At 44.3% G+C, this 16361-nt stretch overlaps 7 protein-coding genes across 9 annotated transcripts; 3 read left to right on the forward strand and 4 right to left on the reverse strand.

Annotated features, from left to right (window-relative positions):
- Window positions 1–373: 373 nt before the first annotated feature.
- On the reverse strand, window positions 374–914 carry LOC6611230 (platelet endothelial aggregation receptor 1). The gene is made up of 2 exons (XM_002035750.2): window positions 671–914; window positions 374–616 (listed from the first exon to the last, which is right to left on the reverse strand). Exons 1-2 carry the CDS (start codon window positions 832–834, stop codon window positions 409–411), a joined length of 372 nt encoding a protein of 123 aa, XP_002035786.1. The 5' UTR covers window positions 835–914; the 3' UTR covers window positions 374–408.
- Window positions 915–1167: 253 nt separating this feature from the next.
- LOC6611231 (von Willebrand factor D and EGF domain-containing protein) lies at window positions 1168–2849 on the reverse strand. The gene is made up of 3 exons (XM_002035751.2): window positions 2505–2849; window positions 1820–2383; window positions 1168–1758 (listed from the first exon to the last, which is right to left on the reverse strand). The coding sequence occupies exons 1-3, from the start codon at window positions 2792–2794 to the stop codon at window positions 1266–1268; spliced, it is 1347 nt and encodes a 448-aa protein (XP_002035787.1). The 5' UTR covers window positions 2795–2849; the 3' UTR covers window positions 1168–1265.
- A 530-nt stretch (window positions 2850–3379) lies between these two features.
- On the forward strand, window positions 3380–4979 carry LOC6611232 (tenascin). The gene is made up of 3 exons (XM_002035752.2): window positions 3380–3748; window positions 4003–4545; window positions 4605–4979. The coding sequence occupies exons 1-3, from the start codon at window positions 3441–3443 to the stop codon at window positions 4699–4701; spliced, it is 948 nt and encodes a 315-aa protein (XP_002035788.2). The 5' UTR covers window positions 3380–3440; the 3' UTR covers window positions 4702–4979.
- LOC6611233 lies at window positions 4966–5800 on the reverse strand. Its single transcript, XM_002035753.2, has 2 exons — window positions 5620–5800; window positions 4966–5462 (listed from the first exon to the last, which is right to left on the reverse strand). Exons 1-2 carry the CDS (start codon window positions 5719–5721, stop codon window positions 5085–5087), a joined length of 480 nt encoding a protein of 159 aa, XP_002035789.1. The 5' UTR covers window positions 5722–5800; the 3' UTR covers window positions 4966–5084.
- A 306-nt stretch (window positions 5801–6106) lies between these two features.
- Window positions 6107–9686, reverse strand: LOC6611234 (protein draper). 3 transcript variants are annotated; one of them, XR_004361199.1, is made up of 3 exons: window positions 8927–9187; window positions 7041–8835; window positions 6107–6233 (listed from the first exon to the last, which is right to left on the reverse strand). XR_004361199.1 is itself a non-coding variant. In XM_032713922.1 (2 exons), exons 1-2 carry the CDS (start codon window positions 9613–9615, stop codon window positions 7120–7122), a joined length of 1929 nt encoding a protein of 642 aa, XP_032569813.1. In that variant the 5' UTR covers window positions 9616–9686; the 3' UTR covers window positions 6965–7119. The 3 variants fall into 3 exon arrangements, 2 of the variants coding, with proteins under 2 accessions (XP_032569813.1, XP_032569812.1); XM_032713922.1 differs by lacking the exons at window positions 6107–6233; window positions 8927–9187 and adding an exon at window positions 9403–9686 and having other exon boundaries at window positions 6965–8835; XM_032713921.1 differs by lacking the exon at window positions 6107–6233 and having other exon boundaries at window positions 6965–8835.
- A 534-nt stretch (window positions 9687–10220) lies between these two features.
- LOC6611235 (probable cytochrome P450 28a5) lies at window positions 10221–12511 on the forward strand. The gene is made up of 6 exons (XM_002035755.2): window positions 10221–10471; window positions 10621–10867; window positions 10932–11036; window positions 11114–11660; window positions 11727–11993; window positions 12134–12511. Exons 1-6 carry the CDS (start codon window positions 10284–10286, stop codon window positions 12295–12297), a joined length of 1518 nt encoding a protein of 505 aa, XP_002035791.1. The 5' UTR covers window positions 10221–10283; the 3' UTR covers window positions 12298–12511.
- A 592-nt stretch (window positions 12512–13103) lies between these two features.
- Window positions 13104–15932, forward strand: LOC6611236 (multiple epidermal growth factor-like domains protein 10). Its single transcript, XM_002035756.2, has 5 exons — window positions 13104–13229; window positions 13293–13395; window positions 13457–13512; window positions 13581–14499; window positions 14663–15932. Exons 1-5 carry the CDS (start codon window positions 13165–13167, stop codon window positions 15623–15625), a joined length of 2106 nt encoding a protein of 701 aa, XP_002035792.1. The 5' UTR covers window positions 13104–13164; the 3' UTR covers window positions 15626–15932.
- Window positions 15933–16361: the final 429 nt, after the last annotated feature.

A 16361-nucleotide genomic window follows, 5' to 3' on the forward strand; every position in this document is an offset into this window, starting at 1 on the left:
TCCCCCTTCTAATCAGCACCTCGCCAATGGACCCATCAATGTGGCAAACGGAGCGAAGGTTTGCTCTCAGCAGCTTCGGGCAAAGCAAATTGATCACTGCCATAAATTGCGAGTCGTGAACAAATCTCATTGCTTTTGGGTAATTCCAAGAAAAGTTTGAGTATAACGATGACTTCAGGTATAGAGATTATTTCAGATTCAAAGTCACAGAACATAATAATGATTAACCTATAAAACTTATAAAGCCTTTCCAAAAGAGAATTCAACTTTTCTATGCCAAGTAATCATGATACCCACACGAATGGTCGTACAAAACTGATTAATAGTATTTCAAATAGTAGAGGTATTAATAAATGAATTATAAAATAGCAAATCAGAGAATATTGTAATTGATATTATTTATTTTTGTTAATCCAAGACAAAACGACACCTTTTGTTACACCTATAGTAACCCGGAGCACACTCGCACTCCTCGGGCGCCAGACACAATCCATTGGAGCAGTCCTCCGAGCAAATGGGCTCGCACTTCAGGTTCTGGCTTGTTCCCTTATTCACATAACCATCGCAGCAATAGGAGATCTGACGACTTCTGGAGTTGGGATTGATGGTTTCCACGCTGAGTGGGAATAGATCTTGAAATTTGGTCATTCAAGCGAAGTGGTTTACCTACGTGAGCGTCCTGTAACAGATTCCGGATCCCCTCTCGGCTAGAGCCTCTTTCCGCCACTGCGTGACAGGATCCAGCCGGGTCCAGAATTGTGCGGCAGTGCGCGTGGGCAGCTCGATCCCCAGGCCGCAGATAAGGAGCCCAATCAGCGTGGATGTCAAGTGCATTTCGCTCGGATTCAGCTGAAAGCGAGGTCGTATCAAAATGCTAGCGCAATGCTCGCCAGTGTCTCAGAGCTACTAAATTGTCGTCTGTGTCAAGCGCGGCATTTAAGTGTGCGGAGATAGAAATGTTCTACATTCCTAGGAAGATAATTATGTGTTCGGTACGCGGTATTCGTGGGGTATGTTGACTATGCAGAAAATAAGTGATATACCAAATCCTAAATACCTATTCAAACGGAACCGCTTTCGAGAGGGTACAAAATCTTCGACATATTTTTACAATTTAAGCTAGACTTGCTTCATAAAAGTGAAATCCCAAGAGATGAAGCCACAATATATTTTAGACACCCCTGATAAGACCACAACGTCTTGGGAAATGCATGAGTATTTATTAGAGACTGCTCTGTGACGCTGGAAAAGTGAGAGCTCCGATCTCACAACCACCACATATCGCTGAGTGTGGTCAAGTTGAAGTGCCTGCCCAGCAGCAGATTAAACTCCTGGATGAGCGATGCGTTCACCTTGACGGGATTCATGGAGGCGTATGTGGTGACCGTATCCGGCGACATGCACCGATCGATGAATCGCGTCATGCCCACCTGGCAGCGGCATCTTCCCATGGCGTTGCACAATCCATACTCGCATCGCTGGTAGGTGCGTTCCGGACCCGGGACAATGGCGCATCCGCACACATTCGGTGCGATGCACTTGCCGTAGAAGCCACATCCACCCACGCAGACAGCCTCGCATCGCTCCCGATTCCGGACGTAGCCCTTGAAGCAGCGGCAGTTGCCCGGCGAAATGCACACCCCATTATCGCAGTTGTCCCCGCAATCCGGCAGACAGGTCGTCGTATTCTGATCGTACCGATATCCGTTCTGACACACGCACGTCGTTACGTTCGCACAGAAGCCATTCTCGCAGGTCCTAAAAGAATTTTATTAAATTATTAAATATTAAAGGAGAGGCGTCTAGTGCTAACACTCACTTATAGCACTCGCCTTCGCAGGAGATGCCGTTCTGGCGTTTCTGGAACCCGGGGAAGCACTCGCATTCGTTGGGCCGCACGCAGTGACCGTATCCGCAGTCCGGAATACAGATGGGTTGGCATCCCAGGGCGGCGGACTCCCTCAGTCCTCGGGCATATCCCTCGGCGCAGGAGCACTTGCCCGGCTCCAAGCAGACCTCGTTGTGGCCACAGGTGGCATTGCACTGCGGCTGGCAGAATTTGCGCGATCCGTCCAGCTCGTATCCCTTATCGCACAGGCAGGTGCCGTTCAGGTAACAGCGACCATGCGGACAGCCCAGCGGACAGGTGGGCACACAATTGTTACGGTAGTTGAGCACAAAGTCCGTGAAGCACACGCACTTGCCGCCTGCCACACAGAACCCGTTCTCCTGGCAGCGCTCCCCGCAATCCGGGACGCACTGGCTCCAGTCATATTCATAGCGCCGCCAGCCCTTGCAGCAAACCTCTATCACGTTCATGTATCTATTCAGGGAGCTGTTGCCCACAATCTTCACCTCCTTGTCGTACTGGAAGAATACGGCCCTGGAGATTGGATGGTGTATACAATGTTTGTGTGGTTTTCAGATATATTAGTAAAATTAAAAGTTTTAAACCATACGATAAATCCCAAAGTGTTAATGGGCTTAGAGTGTCATCCACTTACGGCACTTCCCGGTAGCACTTGTCCGGATGTTCCCCTCTCCGGGGCAGCGACAATCCGTTGGGTATTATATAGGGTTTCCGTGTGGTGGTCGAGGACGAGAGGCGTCGCTGGAGAGCCTCGTGCTCACGCAGCAGTTCCCGCTGGCGCTGTTCCGCGCGCAGGCGCAACTGCTCGTCCTTTTGCTGCTGCAGCTGCTGCTCATGAAGTTGCAGCTCCAGGGCCTGCAGCACGCAGAGGAACAGGACCAGGAGCACCGAGTGGAGGCACAGAGATCGCAGTAGTGGCGACATCTCAGTGCTGGGCGCGGATTTCTTTGTGGCGCGCTACCGAAACGCTCAAGTCGCGATTGTTTACTGCTCCGGAGACGACGCTGTTGGGCCAGCCTCTAATCACAGCCGGAGGCAATGATAAGAGGGCTTCAGCGCTTAATTCGAATCTGGAGGCGGAGATCCAGGGCTCGCAATGCCAATGTATGTCAAGTAAGAACGTCTTAAGTTTTATGTTCTTTCATTATTAATTGTAATTTCCCGGGTAAATAGTGATGGGATACAAATAAAATTTTTAAGAAACCAAAATTATATTTTGGGTATGCAAATAAGCACATTTACACATTTAGTTCATTTCAAGAAGTGCTAGAGTGCATAAATATGCTTTCGGCTAGTTCAAAATAAAGTTCGAAAAAAATATTTAGAAAATTATCCATCTGAGGTATAAACAAGTCGCAACACTTAAGGATTTTGACTTACATGTATTCAATCCTCTCATAAACAAACTGAACCAAATTCCTCTCATCTTAGCCTATGCATCGAATATAGCTGCTTTTCTGATAAGACAAAAAAAATTAATTCTGTTTCAGTGGCGAAAAAAATTAGTAGAATTTTAGCTGGCCATTTGTGAACATCTAAAAAATAGAAACAAGCAGTGCGCGTACTCAAGATGTGGTTCCGAGACTTGGGCATTCGTCTAAGTGTTTTCCACCTGATGGTGTGTCTGCCCAGTATTTACACAAATGTGCCAAGCTATGCGGATCGGTACAACAGAAGGCCTGTGCTCCAGGATCCAGGAGTGGGAACATATGGCCGCGGATACATGGAAAACAGACAGTTGTCTTATAATCGACCTGGACCAGCCAACTTTCAAGATCCTAGAAATGTGGAGATGCAGCCGAAACGACGAGAGTATCTCATTCGATCACACGAAACGCAATCCGATAGGGGGCAACACAAATGCCGCATTTGGGTGCCGTAAGTATGTCAGATACACTGAAAATAACGTTGAAGTATATATTTATTTATTTATTTTTTTTTAAATAAATAGAAGAATATATTTTTGATAATCCGGAATATATATACATATAAGCTTTCCCCTGGGAACACAGTATCGCAATCCTTATCTATACTCCTAGAGTAAAACTTTGAATTGCCATAATCATAGACTGGACATTTTAAGAAATGTAGTGAACTAAATTATAATATCTTTGTTTCCAACATTCGAGCAGCCCCGATACGGTGGAAAAGTACCCATACCCCAGTGTCATCCAGACGGACCAGGCCAACCGGCTGTCCCTGATCGAGGTCTGCTGCACCGGATACTCGGCCAGTCGACTGATGGGCGTGACCGTGTGCCGGGCGCAATGTGGCTGCCAGAACGGAAGCTGCAAGATTCCGGGGGAGTGCGAGTGCTATGATGGCTTTGTGCGTAACGACAACGGTGACTGTGTGTTTGCCTGCCCGCTGGGCTGCCAAAATGGTCAGTGCTATTTGGACGGCAGCTGCCAGTGTGATCCGGGCTACAAGCTGGACGAGACGCGACGCTTCTGCCGCCCGATCTGCAGCAGTGGCTGTGGCAACAGTCCGCGGCACAACTGCACCGAACCGGAGGTCTGTGGCTGCTCCAAGGGCTATCAGCTGACCGACGACGGATGCCAGCCCGTCTGCGAGCCGGACTGTGGAATCGGCGGACTCTGCAAGGACAACAACCAGTGCGACTGCGCACCTGGTTACAATCTGAGGGATGGCGTCTGCCAGGCCGATTGCTATCAGTAAGCTGCAAACTTCGTGCTGGGAATACCAGACTAATGGCAATCTTTATTCGGTGCAGGAAGTGCAACAATGGCGTGTGTGTCAGCCGAAACCGATGTCTATGCGATCCGGGATACACCTACCATGAGCAATCAACCATGTGCGTTCCAGTATAGACATTTTTACTAAAGAATTGATTTTTAATTCGAAATACCCTGGGCTTGGTCGGTATGAAAACCAAAACCGAGATTGTGTTACGCTTTATCCAAAAGCTATACCCCTTATCTTACAAAATAAATTTAAATGGCTAGATAATATCGCATTGAAAACATGTCGAATAGCTGAGATTGTTTGGTTCCGTATCGCTTAAAAGGAACAAATGTTTTTGTTTTTCAATTCTCTCTTATCCGGTACAATTTGAAATAAAACATTTGAAGCACTTGCCGGAAAAAAATGAGTCATGTTTATTTCTAGTATTTGAAGACTCGTGTCAAAAATTATATAAATCTATACAAATTTGTTTGAAAGTTATGATTTAAATCCTTTTAGTTAGATAATATTATTTATTAATATTATTAAAATATACAGTACTTTCAAAGGGCTTGCATTGCTCTTTCACAGAATATGAACCATGATGGCGTCGAATGCAGTATATTAGAGCTACTAAAATAACCAAGGATATTGCAGTGCCAAAAATACAGAATATTAAAGTTTTTCGATTTGGAGTCTCATTGTCCTTTGAAATTTCTGTTGTCGTGGAAAAGTTCCCTGTTGAACTTTCGGTGAAGTCTGAAGTCTCTGTACTTTCTTCAGTAGATGTATCCGAAGTAGATTGCGTCTCACTTGGGGTTGAATCTGTTGTCATTAAGCTAGTTGAGGTTGAATCTGTTGTCATTGTAGTAGTTGGAGATGGACGGGTGCTCCGAAGAAGATGATCCTAAAAAAAATTATGATTATTCTTGGTTTTTAAAATAAAATTTTAATAAAATACTTTTAGAACTGTAATATTTATACACATTTGTATATCATTTGCATGTGCAATTTGACCCTTTGTCATGAGTATTGAAAGTTATTGATTTTAAAAAATTACGTACATGTTTCGGATTTGTGTGAGGAGCAGGTTCAGAATGGTATCCAAAGGAACTGCTAAAAGTGAACAGTGCCAGGCAAACGAATGTCAGTTGAAAATTATGCATACTAATGACTTATGACTTATTAGTGTGAACCGCTCCGCCCAGTGCCAAAAAATGAACTAAACTTTAAAGTTTCGCTTGCCTTCTGCGGAACGAGATTAGTACCCATTATATGCTATAAGGCTCACGGGTATATCCAATTAGGAGGAAATACGTAACCAGTATTTTTATTTTGAATTTAATTGGTTTTATACAAGTGAAAAGTTTAATTGATGTATTATTGTACCATTATTTGTTACTTTTTTATAAAGAAAGATAAGTAAGTACAGTGTTTAAATTCACTTTAAAACTTTAAGCTTGTCGAGTTCATTCTAAGAATTTATTGAGTGGTATGTTTTGGTTGAGTTAAAACCATCTTTTTACTGCTAAAAAGTATGAGGATAAAAAATCAGTTGATCTCAGTCATTTTATTAGTCCGAAAACGTTTTACATGTATGTATGTATGCTTAAAAGGCCTCCATTGATTTGTAGCTAGTGTGACTCAATCTCTTTTCTTTGTTATTTTTAAACGTTTCCTGTAATTAATGAAAAAAAGTTAACACAAAAATATTATCAGAATAATTTTAAAAAGAATAATTTCACAAATAGCTTAGATCATAAAAAGTTTTTCCTCATAAAAAAGAATTGTGATGTGATTGTCCAGACTTAAAACACCAAACGAAAGTTATTGAAAACCAAAGGGCTTTGTATACCAAAACTTTAACGATTTTATCAGTTTTTAAAACGAAGGTTCCGGTTTTTTTCATTGTAGTGTTTTTGTGAAAAGTTATACAATTTTGTTGATTAATATATGTGTACATTTATGTACTAATTGTGTTTAATAGCCCATTACAAGAACTGTGCCTTCACGACAGCTATATAAAGCTTCTCCGTGAGGAATGATTTAGCACTCAGAAACTCTGTATGGGAATAGGTATATGACACTGAAAAAGGAAACGCTGATACGACTGGATGGTATCAGCATTTTCTTTTCCAGTAGTCGTAAAGTATTCGTAAAAATCTTCTTAACCATAACCCTTAGATATAATATAAATCTTGTACTTGTAAAGTATCCTCTTTTGATGAAACGTAAGTAGTCAACTTTAAGTAAGCACAAATGACTTTTGCTGATATTTATAGTGAGTCCAGCTTTCCGTAACTAAATGGTCCAGATATTCTTTTAAATTCGAGAACATTACCAACAAATAATTGAGTTATACGTAGATGTTGGATTTCAAAGGGTATGGAATGACAAGATACATTAATCGACATGGTCTGAGGTGCTCAGTTCGAAAGGCACTGTTGTGTATTTATTGTAGGTGAGCTTCCTGTGGGACACTTACATGTTGATATTTTACTGATAGTAATTTAACAATTTTACAACCGATTTTGAAAGGATAAGTGATTTTGTGTGGATTAAAACTATTCAAAATCACATTCATAGATGGCTTGTTCGGCTTCGAAATTTTGTCTGGAGGTAGAACGTCGATAGTACTTCGTGCCAATGATTGTGGCGGCCACACCAAGGATCATTCCAGCGCAGGAGCCTATGATAATCATAAACTTGGCGGACGATTCAGTTCGGTCAGGAATCCGTACCTCGGCTTCTGATCTTGCTCTCTTCGCTGGCGAAATATGACAGACGTAACGCGAATTCTCCCCGCTGTAATCCGCGTCACTATCCTCTTGGCACACCAGCTGACCACTCGATAAATCGCAATGGCAATTGTCCAAATTGAGGCACGGCTTGTCCTGGGGGTCGGCGCAGATCTTAGCACACTTGGCCGTATTGAAAGTACCCATCCCATCGTATTCAATCCAGCACATGCAACCGGCAGTGCAATTTATGTGGGGAACCTCGCTGGTTGGTGTCTGAATTTCAGGCTCTGCAGTTGATGTTTGGAGCTCAGCAGTTGTGGTGCTGTATTCATGGGAGTCCGTCGTGGTTTGTAACTCGCATACTCCGTTGATATTCGCATAGCCCACGTTGCACTCGCACACATTCGGTGCCACACAGTCTCCGAATTGGCAGTCTTCGCAGACCGGCTGACACATAGAAGTGACAGGATTTGTGCTATTGGGATGATAGCCCCCGTGGCATATACAAATATTGGGTGCCATACATTCTCCGTTGCTGCAGCCACTGTCGCAAATCGGATCGCATTCGTGATGGGAGTTGTCCTTGAAGCGATAACCCGGATCGCAGGTGCAGGTTTCTGGGCTGGTGCACTTGCCATGAACACAGTTTAGGCTGCATTGTGGCTCACAAACTTGATTGGGACCCATTTGATAGCCAATACTGCAAACACACGTCTCCGGTGCAAAGCAAAAGCCGTTGGTACATCCTTTGCTGCACTTGGGTTTGCACTCCTGGTCCGCCCCCGACGACTCAAAGCCCGGAAGGCACTCGCATTGGTTGGGCGCCACGCAGTGTGCGGAATCCGAGCAGTTTTCGCAATGCGGCTGGCAGAGATCATTTCTCATTACGTAACCCGGCTTGCAGACACAAACGCCGGGACTCAAGCATAATCCGTTCTCCGGGCAAGTGGAGCACACGGGTTGGCAATTGGTGCCACCGTCGTCACCCGTATATCCATTTTCACACTCGCACACACCTGGCCTCACACATCGGCTGTTTTGGCCACAATTCTTCTGGCAAATGGGCGAGCAATTGCCATTTGAATCGTCCTCGTATCCATCTAGACAGATGCAAACTTGTGGCTCCTGGCATCGAGCGTTTTCCGCACACTCGGGTGAACAAACTGGATGGCAGGTGGTGCCGTTTCCCAGTTTCTCGTACCCAGGTTCACATTCGCATTTCCCGGGCTCCGAGCAAAAGCTATGGTGTCCACATTCCTCTTCGCAAACAGGAAGGCAATTGTCGCTGGGAGAAGTTCGACTGTAGCCATTTAGGCAGCTACAGACTCCGGGGCGATCGCAAAACTCGTTTTTACCACATTCCGTTGGGCAAACGGGATGGCAGTCTAAACCGCTGTAGCCCGTGTTGCAACTGCAAGTATTGGGGGACGAGCAGAATCCATGTTGAGGACACTGTTGACTGCAGACAGGTTTGCAGTTATCAACTGATCCTTCGTAGCCTTCACAGCATCTGGGTCTCATTACAGTCATGTAGGCAGTCTAGAGAACGAGAGAAATAACCTCATTAAAGTAAAATTTAACTACACAATTACCGAAGCTGTAAATGATATAAATTACTAATTCGAATTACCTCATCTTCATAGACATATTGATGCCTGTACTTAGTAACCCAACCATGAAAGTATGAATGCTGTTGAAACGGAACCAATTTACTTTTAAGAACCCTTTGGTTATACGGAACTCTTTCCGGATGACTGCAAACATTTAGGCCACGCAGTAGAATGGCGAAACTTGTGACAAAGGACAATGCCAGGCACACAAAATGCAGTGAAAATGCAGTGAAATCCATGAGTAATGCGAGTCAATTTGTTCCCTGAAGTATATATATTCACTATCTTAAGCAACCAGTCTGTCCGATGAATTAAACAGAACTGGACCCTCAATTTATGTGATTTTCTTTTCTCTTGGATTTTTAATGAATTCCAGATAACGAGCACACTATATCTTTGTTAGCTTTGTACAGAGGAATCTTTTAGTATTTTATACATATTTTTATATGTGTGGTTCTGTTCCCCATTTATCTTTTACTCAAAGATTTGTATTTACCTCTTCGTCTGTATAATACTCCGTGCGGTATTTTGTCTGCCAACCACTCCACCAAGATCTATGCTGGTATGGTATCACTTTACTCCTTTCGACATATTTCTTGTGAGTAATCACGTGCGGACGGCTACAAACATTTAACCACATGGGTTGAATGAAGTCGACGAGTAGCATTAAAAACACCAGACACACCCAAAGACATTGGATGTGTGGCATTATGGAAATAGCAGAAATCTGGTGAAACTCAACTTTGATATCTCTGTAAATGAGTTCGGCACAACGTTTCAAATTCAACTGAGCTGCCAATGAAAATTTATATATTTCATGTTGCTCCAAGTTCAGCTACATCCGTTGAGGATTCGATAATCTAGACCTATACATATAAGCCGCTTGGGATTATCTGGGCATTTGTGTATCCTAATATTGCAAGCAAAATATGTAATCCAGAAGCAAAAGCTAAAATATTTGCTTCAATTACTGTATATATTTCCTCAGCCACTCAAATATGCCCTAAGTTACTGGAGATACTTATATATTGATACTAACTTGTTAATTTCATTGCGGCTAGTCGAGTTGCAACATCAAATGATATTGCTTTTTTTACAAAGAACAAGACCGTAAATAAATACTAATTGCTTGATATGACGATTGACTGCCTACAATAATGATTAGCTCTTATCATTTATATGTTAGCACTGTTTGTGGTGAAAGTGTGAGTAGTTTACTCTCCCAGAGCACTCAGGTATCTCGGTGATCCACGCTGTTGAACACAATACCTCTCTCAATTTCAATGAGCAGCTACAAATAGAGCAGAGTATCTGGTTCCACAACAGACGCCATTTAGAACTCTTCGCGCGTGGACGCAGATTTTAGTGCGATCGAAAATGGTTCTGATTACTTTGACCCTCGTTTCGTTGGCGGTTGGCCTGCTGTATGCCGTGCTGGTATGGAACTACGACTATTGGAGGAAACGGGGCGTTCCTGGTCCCGAGCCAAAGCTATTTTGCGGAAACTATCCAAACATGTTTACTTTGAAGCGGCATGCGATCTACGATCTTGATGATATTTACAGGTGAGTTATCCCAGCTAGAAAGGCTATGTTAACTACCAAAAATCAATGGATTAAATCATCAGCTATTTCACAAAGAAACCAAGACCCATGCTTGAAACGCATTTAAAAAATTACGCTTTACTTGAATTTAATGCGATTATTTTATTCAGGCAGTATAAGAACAAGTACGATGCTGTGGGCATTTTTGGCAGCCGCTCCCCACAGCTGCTGGTGATCAATCCCGAGCTGGCACGTCGAGTCTTTGTGTCCAACTTCAAGAACTTCCACGACAATGAGATCGCCAAGAACATTGACGAGAAAACCGACTTCATTTTCGCCAACAATCCGTTCTCGTTAACCGGCGAAAAGTGGAAAACTCGAAGGGCGGACGTAACGCCTGGTCTTACGATGGGACGGGTGAGGCAGTGCATCCAGTGGCAAGCCCGAAAAGTACTGATCCAACCAATATACATAATTACAGATAAAGACAGTCTATCCGGTGACAAACAAGGTGTGCCAGAAGTTGACCGAGTGGGTGGAGAAGCAATTGCGTTTGGGTTCTAAAGACGGCATCGATGCCAAGCACGTAAGATTCTATCTATACTATTTATTGTACGTATTATATGAAACCAAACCTGTTTTTTGCTACTTTACCTTCCACAGATGAGTCTCTGCTTCACAACAGAGATGGTCACCGATTGTGTTTTGGGCCTGGGCGCTGAAAGCTTTTCGGATAAGCCCACACCCATAATGTCGAAAATCAAGGATCTCTTCAACCAGCCCTGGACCTTTGTGCTGTTCTTTATACTGACTAGTACCTTCCCATCGCTAAGTCATTTGATTAAGCTACGCTTCGTGCCAATGGATGTGGAACGCTTCTTCGTCGACCTGATGGGCAGTGCGGTAGAGGCACGTCGTGCCCAGTTGGCGGCGGGAAAGCAGTTCGAGCGGTCCGACTTCCTGGACTACATCTTGCAACTGGGGGAGAAGCGCAACCTGGACAATCGCCAGTTGCTGGCCTATTCCATGACCTTCCTGCTCGACGGATTCGAAACGACGGCCACGGTCTTGGCTCACATACTGCTCAATCTGGGTCGTAATAAGGAGGCACAGAAGCTTCTGCGAGAGGAGATTCGTTCCCATCTGCAGGATGGCACCATTGCCTTTGAAAAGCTTAACGAATTGCCATACCTGGACGCTTGTGTGCAGGGTAAAATAAATAACTTTTCAAGCTGCAGTTATTGTTTTTAACCGTATTTTCCCATTTATTTTACAGAAACCATCCGGCTCTTCCCGCCCGGATTTATGTCGAATAAACTGTGCACCGAATCCATCGAGATACCCAACAAGGAAGGTCCCAACTTCGTCGTGGAGAAGGGCACCACTGTGGTTGTGCCTCACTACTGCTTCATGCTGGATGAGGAATTCTTTCCCAATCCCCAGTCCTTCCAGCCCGAGCGATTCATGGAGCCAGATGCTGCAAAAACATTCAGAGAACGGGGTGTCTTCATGGCATTCGGCGAAGGACCGCGTGTGTGCATAGGTTAGTAAACTATCTTTCTACTGTAACATTACAAGATCATAGTGCCTACTGCAGATTCTGATAATTGAAAGTACTCACTACAATTGAGCTTTGAATTTATTATTATTATAATTATAACATTTTATTAATTTCCTTTTCAGGAATGCGATTTGCGACGGTCCAGATTAAGGCTGCTATTGTGGAACTGATATCAAAGTTCAATGTCAAGATCAATGGCAAAACCCGCAAAGACAATGATTATGAACCCGGCCAAATTATCACTGGTCTGCGTGGGGGCATTTGGCTAGACCTTGAAAAGCTTTAGAGATTCAATTACTTAATAACTCCCCTCCACACGACGGAAACTAATGTGGAAATTGAGTGGCGCAGTTCCCCAGTCTATTTTTACAGAATATTTGATATGTACATCCAGTGGTTCACTCAAGCTCGCAATTGGCTGACTTTGTTATTGTTTTTCGTGTATGTGTATACTTGTGTTGTTTTCTATATTTAATATATATCGTATATAATATTGCGTATAAGTGTGGGTTTGCGGCATAAATATAAGGCTGACATAGTAACAACATCGTAGATACTTGATGTTGGGGTAATTGTATTATATTATTATTTATCTCATTTTAATTATACATGATTTTCTTCATATGATTCATTTGGTTAGTTAAAATTTAGTTTAGCACACGGGATGCTAAATAGTTTTTCTACCGGTGGCTTATTGACCAGATCAAAATCTTTTTATTTTACATACTTTTTGTATGTTATACATACTATTGTTAGGTTTGGTATTATCAGAAGCTGCCACCAACCAATATTGATTCGAAATTGACAACCAGAGATGATAACGATAGGCAAATCTAGAGCTATTAATTCAATGTTAAGGATCTGAATGCGAGTGGACTGCACTTGGACCCGTATCGCAATCTCTGAGGCTATTGTTCTGCCTGCAATTGGGTTCATTAAACACATATGAGCTTAACGCGTGGGTATCTGTCCCACATGAAAGACGATAGAGAGAGGAAAATAATACGTTTAAATGATAAGCGCTTAAGTCCCGAGATACTTACCCATGGCATCCATGGGAAGTCAATTGGTGATCATTTGTCGAGCGTAACTTAAACCGAACAGTTGATCGAAGTCGTTTAGTCGAGGATCATAATAGGATTTTAATTTAAAAATGCTTCCTCTCTTCTTGGTTTTACTGATCGGCCTTCAGGTGCAGGGCTGTGTGAAACAAGCTCAGTGAGTAGAAGCGTTCAAATTTGGAATTCTTTTAATTTCAATTTTCCGGCTCTGAAACTCAAGGGTGGTTAAAATGCGTGGAACCTTGGTAACAATGCGTAAGCACCAGAACTCACCAAACTGCACCACAAATTGTGGGCCCCTGGTGGGAAGAACCAGAACTGAGGTGAGCTATACCTCAACATTTGACCAACTTAAGGCACGGTAATTTTCCGATTTTTCCTTAGACTTACTTGGGTTTTACGGATGTTTGCTGCGACGGCTATATACGTGATGAAAATAAGTAAGAACTCTTAGAAATGCAGCAATCTAAGGAACACGTGCTAGTTCCTCCTTTTCTCGTTTTTGCAGCGAGTGTGTGCCGCAGTGCAATGATTGTGGAGCCTCGGGAAAATGCCTTTTGCCCAACGTGTGTTTGTGTGGAAAAGGCTATGTAAGTCGTAAGGATCACGGTCACTGTGAGCCGGAGTGCAGTGAGTCCTGCGTGAATGGAAAATGTGTGGCACCGGATGAGTGCGAATGCCTTGCTGGCCATCGATTCGTCAATGGCTCTCAGACGGCATGTGAGCCAATTTGTGTGGAGGACTGTGCCAATGGTCGTTGTCTGGAGACGGGAAAATGCCTGTGCAACAACGGCTATCAGCGGGATGAAAAGCTTAAGAAATGTGTGCCCATCTGCCAGGATAACTGCTATCATGGCGACTGTGTGGCGCCCAACGAGTGTCGCTGTCATCCCGGTCATGAGCAGCGCTTGGGAGTGCCGTGGATTTGCGATCCGATCTGCTCGAGCGGCTGCGCCAACGGCTATTGCCAGGGTGCCGAGGTGTGCGCCTGCAAGATGGGCTATGCCCACAAGGATAACACTCTCGCCTCAGGCTGTGAGCCTGTGTGCAATCCGCCCTGCGCGAATGGCACTTGCATCTCACCCGGCCACTGCGCCTGCCCCGAAGGTCACGTATTCGCCGAGGGATCGCGTCACGAGTGTGTTCCCAGCTGCCGTTCCGGCTGCGAGAATGGATATTGTAGTGCTCCTGGTCGCTGTGAGTGCCATGAGGGATTCGAGAAGACATCGCCGCACCGCTGTTCGCCCACATGTCAACCGGGCTGTGGCCGGAACTCCCGCTGCGCCGCTCCAGACACGTGTGCCTGCGATGTCGGCTACGTCTTCGTCAACGGCAGCACCACCGAGTGCGAGCCCTTCTGTCCCAGGAACTGCCGGAATGGAATCTGCAGTAGTCCAGGCGTCTGCACATGCTTGGAAGGTTTTCAGGTGGGTAATGAAACTATATTCCTAGCTTATAATCCCACGACCTTAAAAGACAACAGTTCCTTCACGGTATTTCATCTCCATTTCTTATTGAAATGGCGATATATTAATTAATTGTGCTTGCAATATATTAAAATTAATTTTTACATAATCCTTTTTTTTACAGGCCCTTCTCTCGTTCTACTGCATACCAGTTTGCTCGAAAACCTGCATTCATGGCAGTTGTGTGGCGCCCAACGAATGTCGCTGCTTCACCGGCTACCGGCCAAATCCCAGTCTAGGAGCGAATGTCTGCGAGCCCATTTGCAGCCAGGGATGTGTGCACGGAAATTGCATCGCCCCAGAGATCTGTCAATGTGATCTGGGCTTTGTCAAACGATGGGCCACTGGGACCTGTGAGCCGCACTGCCCACAGAAGTGCGTGAACAGCCATTGCTTGGGATCGGGAGTGTGTCGCTGCTACGAGGGATACAAGCTGAGGCCGGGATCCACGTCCATCTGTGATCCGGAGTGCCAGCCAGGATGCAGGAATGGAACCTGCGTAGAGCCCAACAGCTGTGCCTGCTTCGCTGGCTACGAAGACACCAAGGTGCCGTACGAGTGTGTGCCCTCCTGCCGTCCTAGATGCGAGAATGGGCGATGCTCCTCTCCAGGACACTGTGAATGCGATCCCGGCCATGTGGTTACCAACTCCAGTGAACCCAACTCATGTCGCCCCCAGTGCCAGGAGCAGTGCATCAATGCCGAGTGCGTAGCGCCGGAGAAGTGCGCCTGCCTACCTCGTTACCGATTTTTGCCCGACAGCAGCACCGAGTGCGAACCGATTTGCTCGAAAGGATGCCTTTCTGGGCAGGAATGCGTTGCACCAGACACCTGTGCGGGTTTTGAATCCCTAATTAGTCCGACCACTGGCAAACACCTGGCATTCCATTGGTCCATGTTTGTCCTGGCAATTTTGCTCTGCTTGGCTCTGGTAATGATTCCCCTGCTGTTGCTCAGGGAAATGCAGCGACGACGTCGTGGTGGCGACAAGCAAAGTTCCCGGCTAATCGAGAATCCTTCGTATGGAGTTGTGCAGGCAAACAGCGAGGATACGAACAGTGAGTTGGGCATTGGACTGGGGGATTAACCAAGCTCATTTTAGAGACACCCGATAGATCTGTTTTTCAAATCCCCTAGAGCAAATAGGAACTATCAAAATGTTTAGACGGGAAAATGCTGTTGGTTGTCTGTGGAAATATTTTAATTTCAATGTTTATGGCTTGGTTTCCTTTACAATCTTCTCGTTCGATTAAGTTTTACACTGAAGGATGCTTGGCATCGAAAATAATACACACGTATATAAATATATATATATATATATATAGTTAAGCTAAACATGTATGGTTTAAAGTTAAAAACATAATCTACCGTAATAAATTAGGTAATACTTAATATTCATTGTCAGCTTCAGTTTCTCAAAGTGTTGTTCATATACCAGATCTGGTTCACTAAAGGTATTTATCTAAACAAAAATTCATACAATTTTATGTCGTTGCACAAAACATAAAAAACCAATTTTTATATTTTAAAATGTTACAATAATTTGAGAAACTGAAGTGGTGACTGATCCTTTCAACGTTGTTATCCTTTTGGCTTGTGTGTTGATTTAATGGGATCCGGATCTTCGGTTGTTCTTACTTAACAAATTGGCTACTTAATGCTACAAATACATTATATTTTGTATATGCCTAATGCGAATTTTATTAATTTGTGTCTTACTTAGCCTAAGTGCCAACCCAATCGAACAGCCCTCATCACCTCCCCAGCCCACCCCATATACAATCTATGAACACAGTCAGCTTTTGTCCTGTTCCCCATTACTT

This window comes from Drosophila sechellia, chromosome 2L (genome assembly GCF_004382195.2).
Source record: "Drosophila sechellia strain sech25 chromosome 2L, ASM438219v1, whole genome shotgun sequence".
Classification (NCBI taxonomy): Eukaryota; Metazoa; Arthropoda; class Insecta; order Diptera; family Drosophilidae; genus Drosophila; species Drosophila sechellia.

Bases quoted from the DNA above. Each gene is read 5' to 3' on its own strand.
- LOC6611230 (XM_002035750.2), bottom strand. From the start codon at position 834: ATGCACTTGACATCCACGCTGATTGGGCTCCTTATCTGCGGCCTGGGG. The intron at 617-670 runs GTAGGTAAACCA...ATTCCCACTCAG, and splicing joins ATCTGTTACAGGACGCTCAC to CGTGGAAACCATCAATCCCA.
- LOC6611231 (XM_002035751.2), bottom strand. From the start codon at position 2,794: ATGTCGCCACTACTGCGATCTCTGTGCCTCCACTCGGTGCTCCTGGTC. The intron at 2,384-2,504 runs GTAAGTGGATGA...TCCAATCTCCAG, and splicing joins AAGTGCTACCGGGAAGTGCC to GGCCGTATTCTTCCAGTACG. The intron at 1,759-1,819 runs GTGAGTGTTAGC...AAATTCTTTTAG, and splicing joins TGCGAAGGCGAGTGCTATAA to GACCTGCGAGAATGGCTTCT.
- LOC6611232 (XM_002035752.2), top strand. From the start codon at position 3,441: ATGTGGTTCCGAGACTTGGGCATTCGTCTAAGTGTTTTCCACCTGATG. The intron at 3,749-4,002 runs GTAAGTATGTCA...ACATTCGAGCAG, and splicing joins AAATGCCGCATTTGGGTGCC to CCCCGATACGGTGGAAAAGT. The intron at 4,546-4,604 runs GTAAGCTGCAAA...TATTCGGTGCAG, and splicing joins TGCCAGGCCGATTGCTATCA to GAAGTGCAACAATGGCGTGT.
- LOC6611233 (XM_002035753.2), bottom strand. From the start codon at position 5,721: ATGCATAATTTTCAACTGACATTCGTTTGCCTGGCACTGTTCACTTTT. The intron at 5,463-5,619 runs GTACGTAATTTT...AATTTTTTTTAG, and splicing joins CTCACACAAATCCGAAACAT to GATCATCTTCTTCGGAGCAC.
- LOC6611234 (XM_032713921.1), bottom strand. From the start codon at position 9,145: ATGGATTTCACTGCATTTTCACTGCATTTTGTGTGCCTGGCATTGTCC. The intron at 8,836-8,926 runs GTAATTCGAATT...CTCGTTCTCTAG, and splicing joins AATATGTCTATGAAGATGAG to ACTGCCTACATGACTGTAAT.
- LOC6611235 (XM_002035755.2), top strand. From the start codon at position 10,284: ATGGTTCTGATTACTTTGACCCTCGTTTCGTTGGCGGTTGGCCTGCTG. The intron at 11,661-11,726 runs GTAAAATAAATA...TTTATTTTACAG, and splicing joins CCTGGACGCTTGTGTGCAGG to AAACCATCCGGCTCTTCCCG. The intron at 11,994-12,133 runs GTTAGTAAACTA...TTTCCTTTTCAG, and splicing joins AGGACCGCGTGTGTGCATAG to GAATGCGATTTGCGACGGTC.
- LOC6611236 (XM_002035756.2), top strand. From the start codon at position 13,165: ATGCTTCCTCTCTTCTTGGTTTTACTGATCGGCCTTCAGGTGCAGGGC. The intron at 13,230-13,292 runs GTGAGTAGAAGC...CTGAAACTCAAG, and splicing joins GGCTGTGTGAAACAAGCTCA to GGTGGTTAAAATGCGTGGAA. The intron at 13,513-13,580 runs GTAAGAACTCTT...TCGTTTTTGCAG, and splicing joins TATATACGTGATGAAAATAA to CGAGTGTGTGCCGCAGTGCA.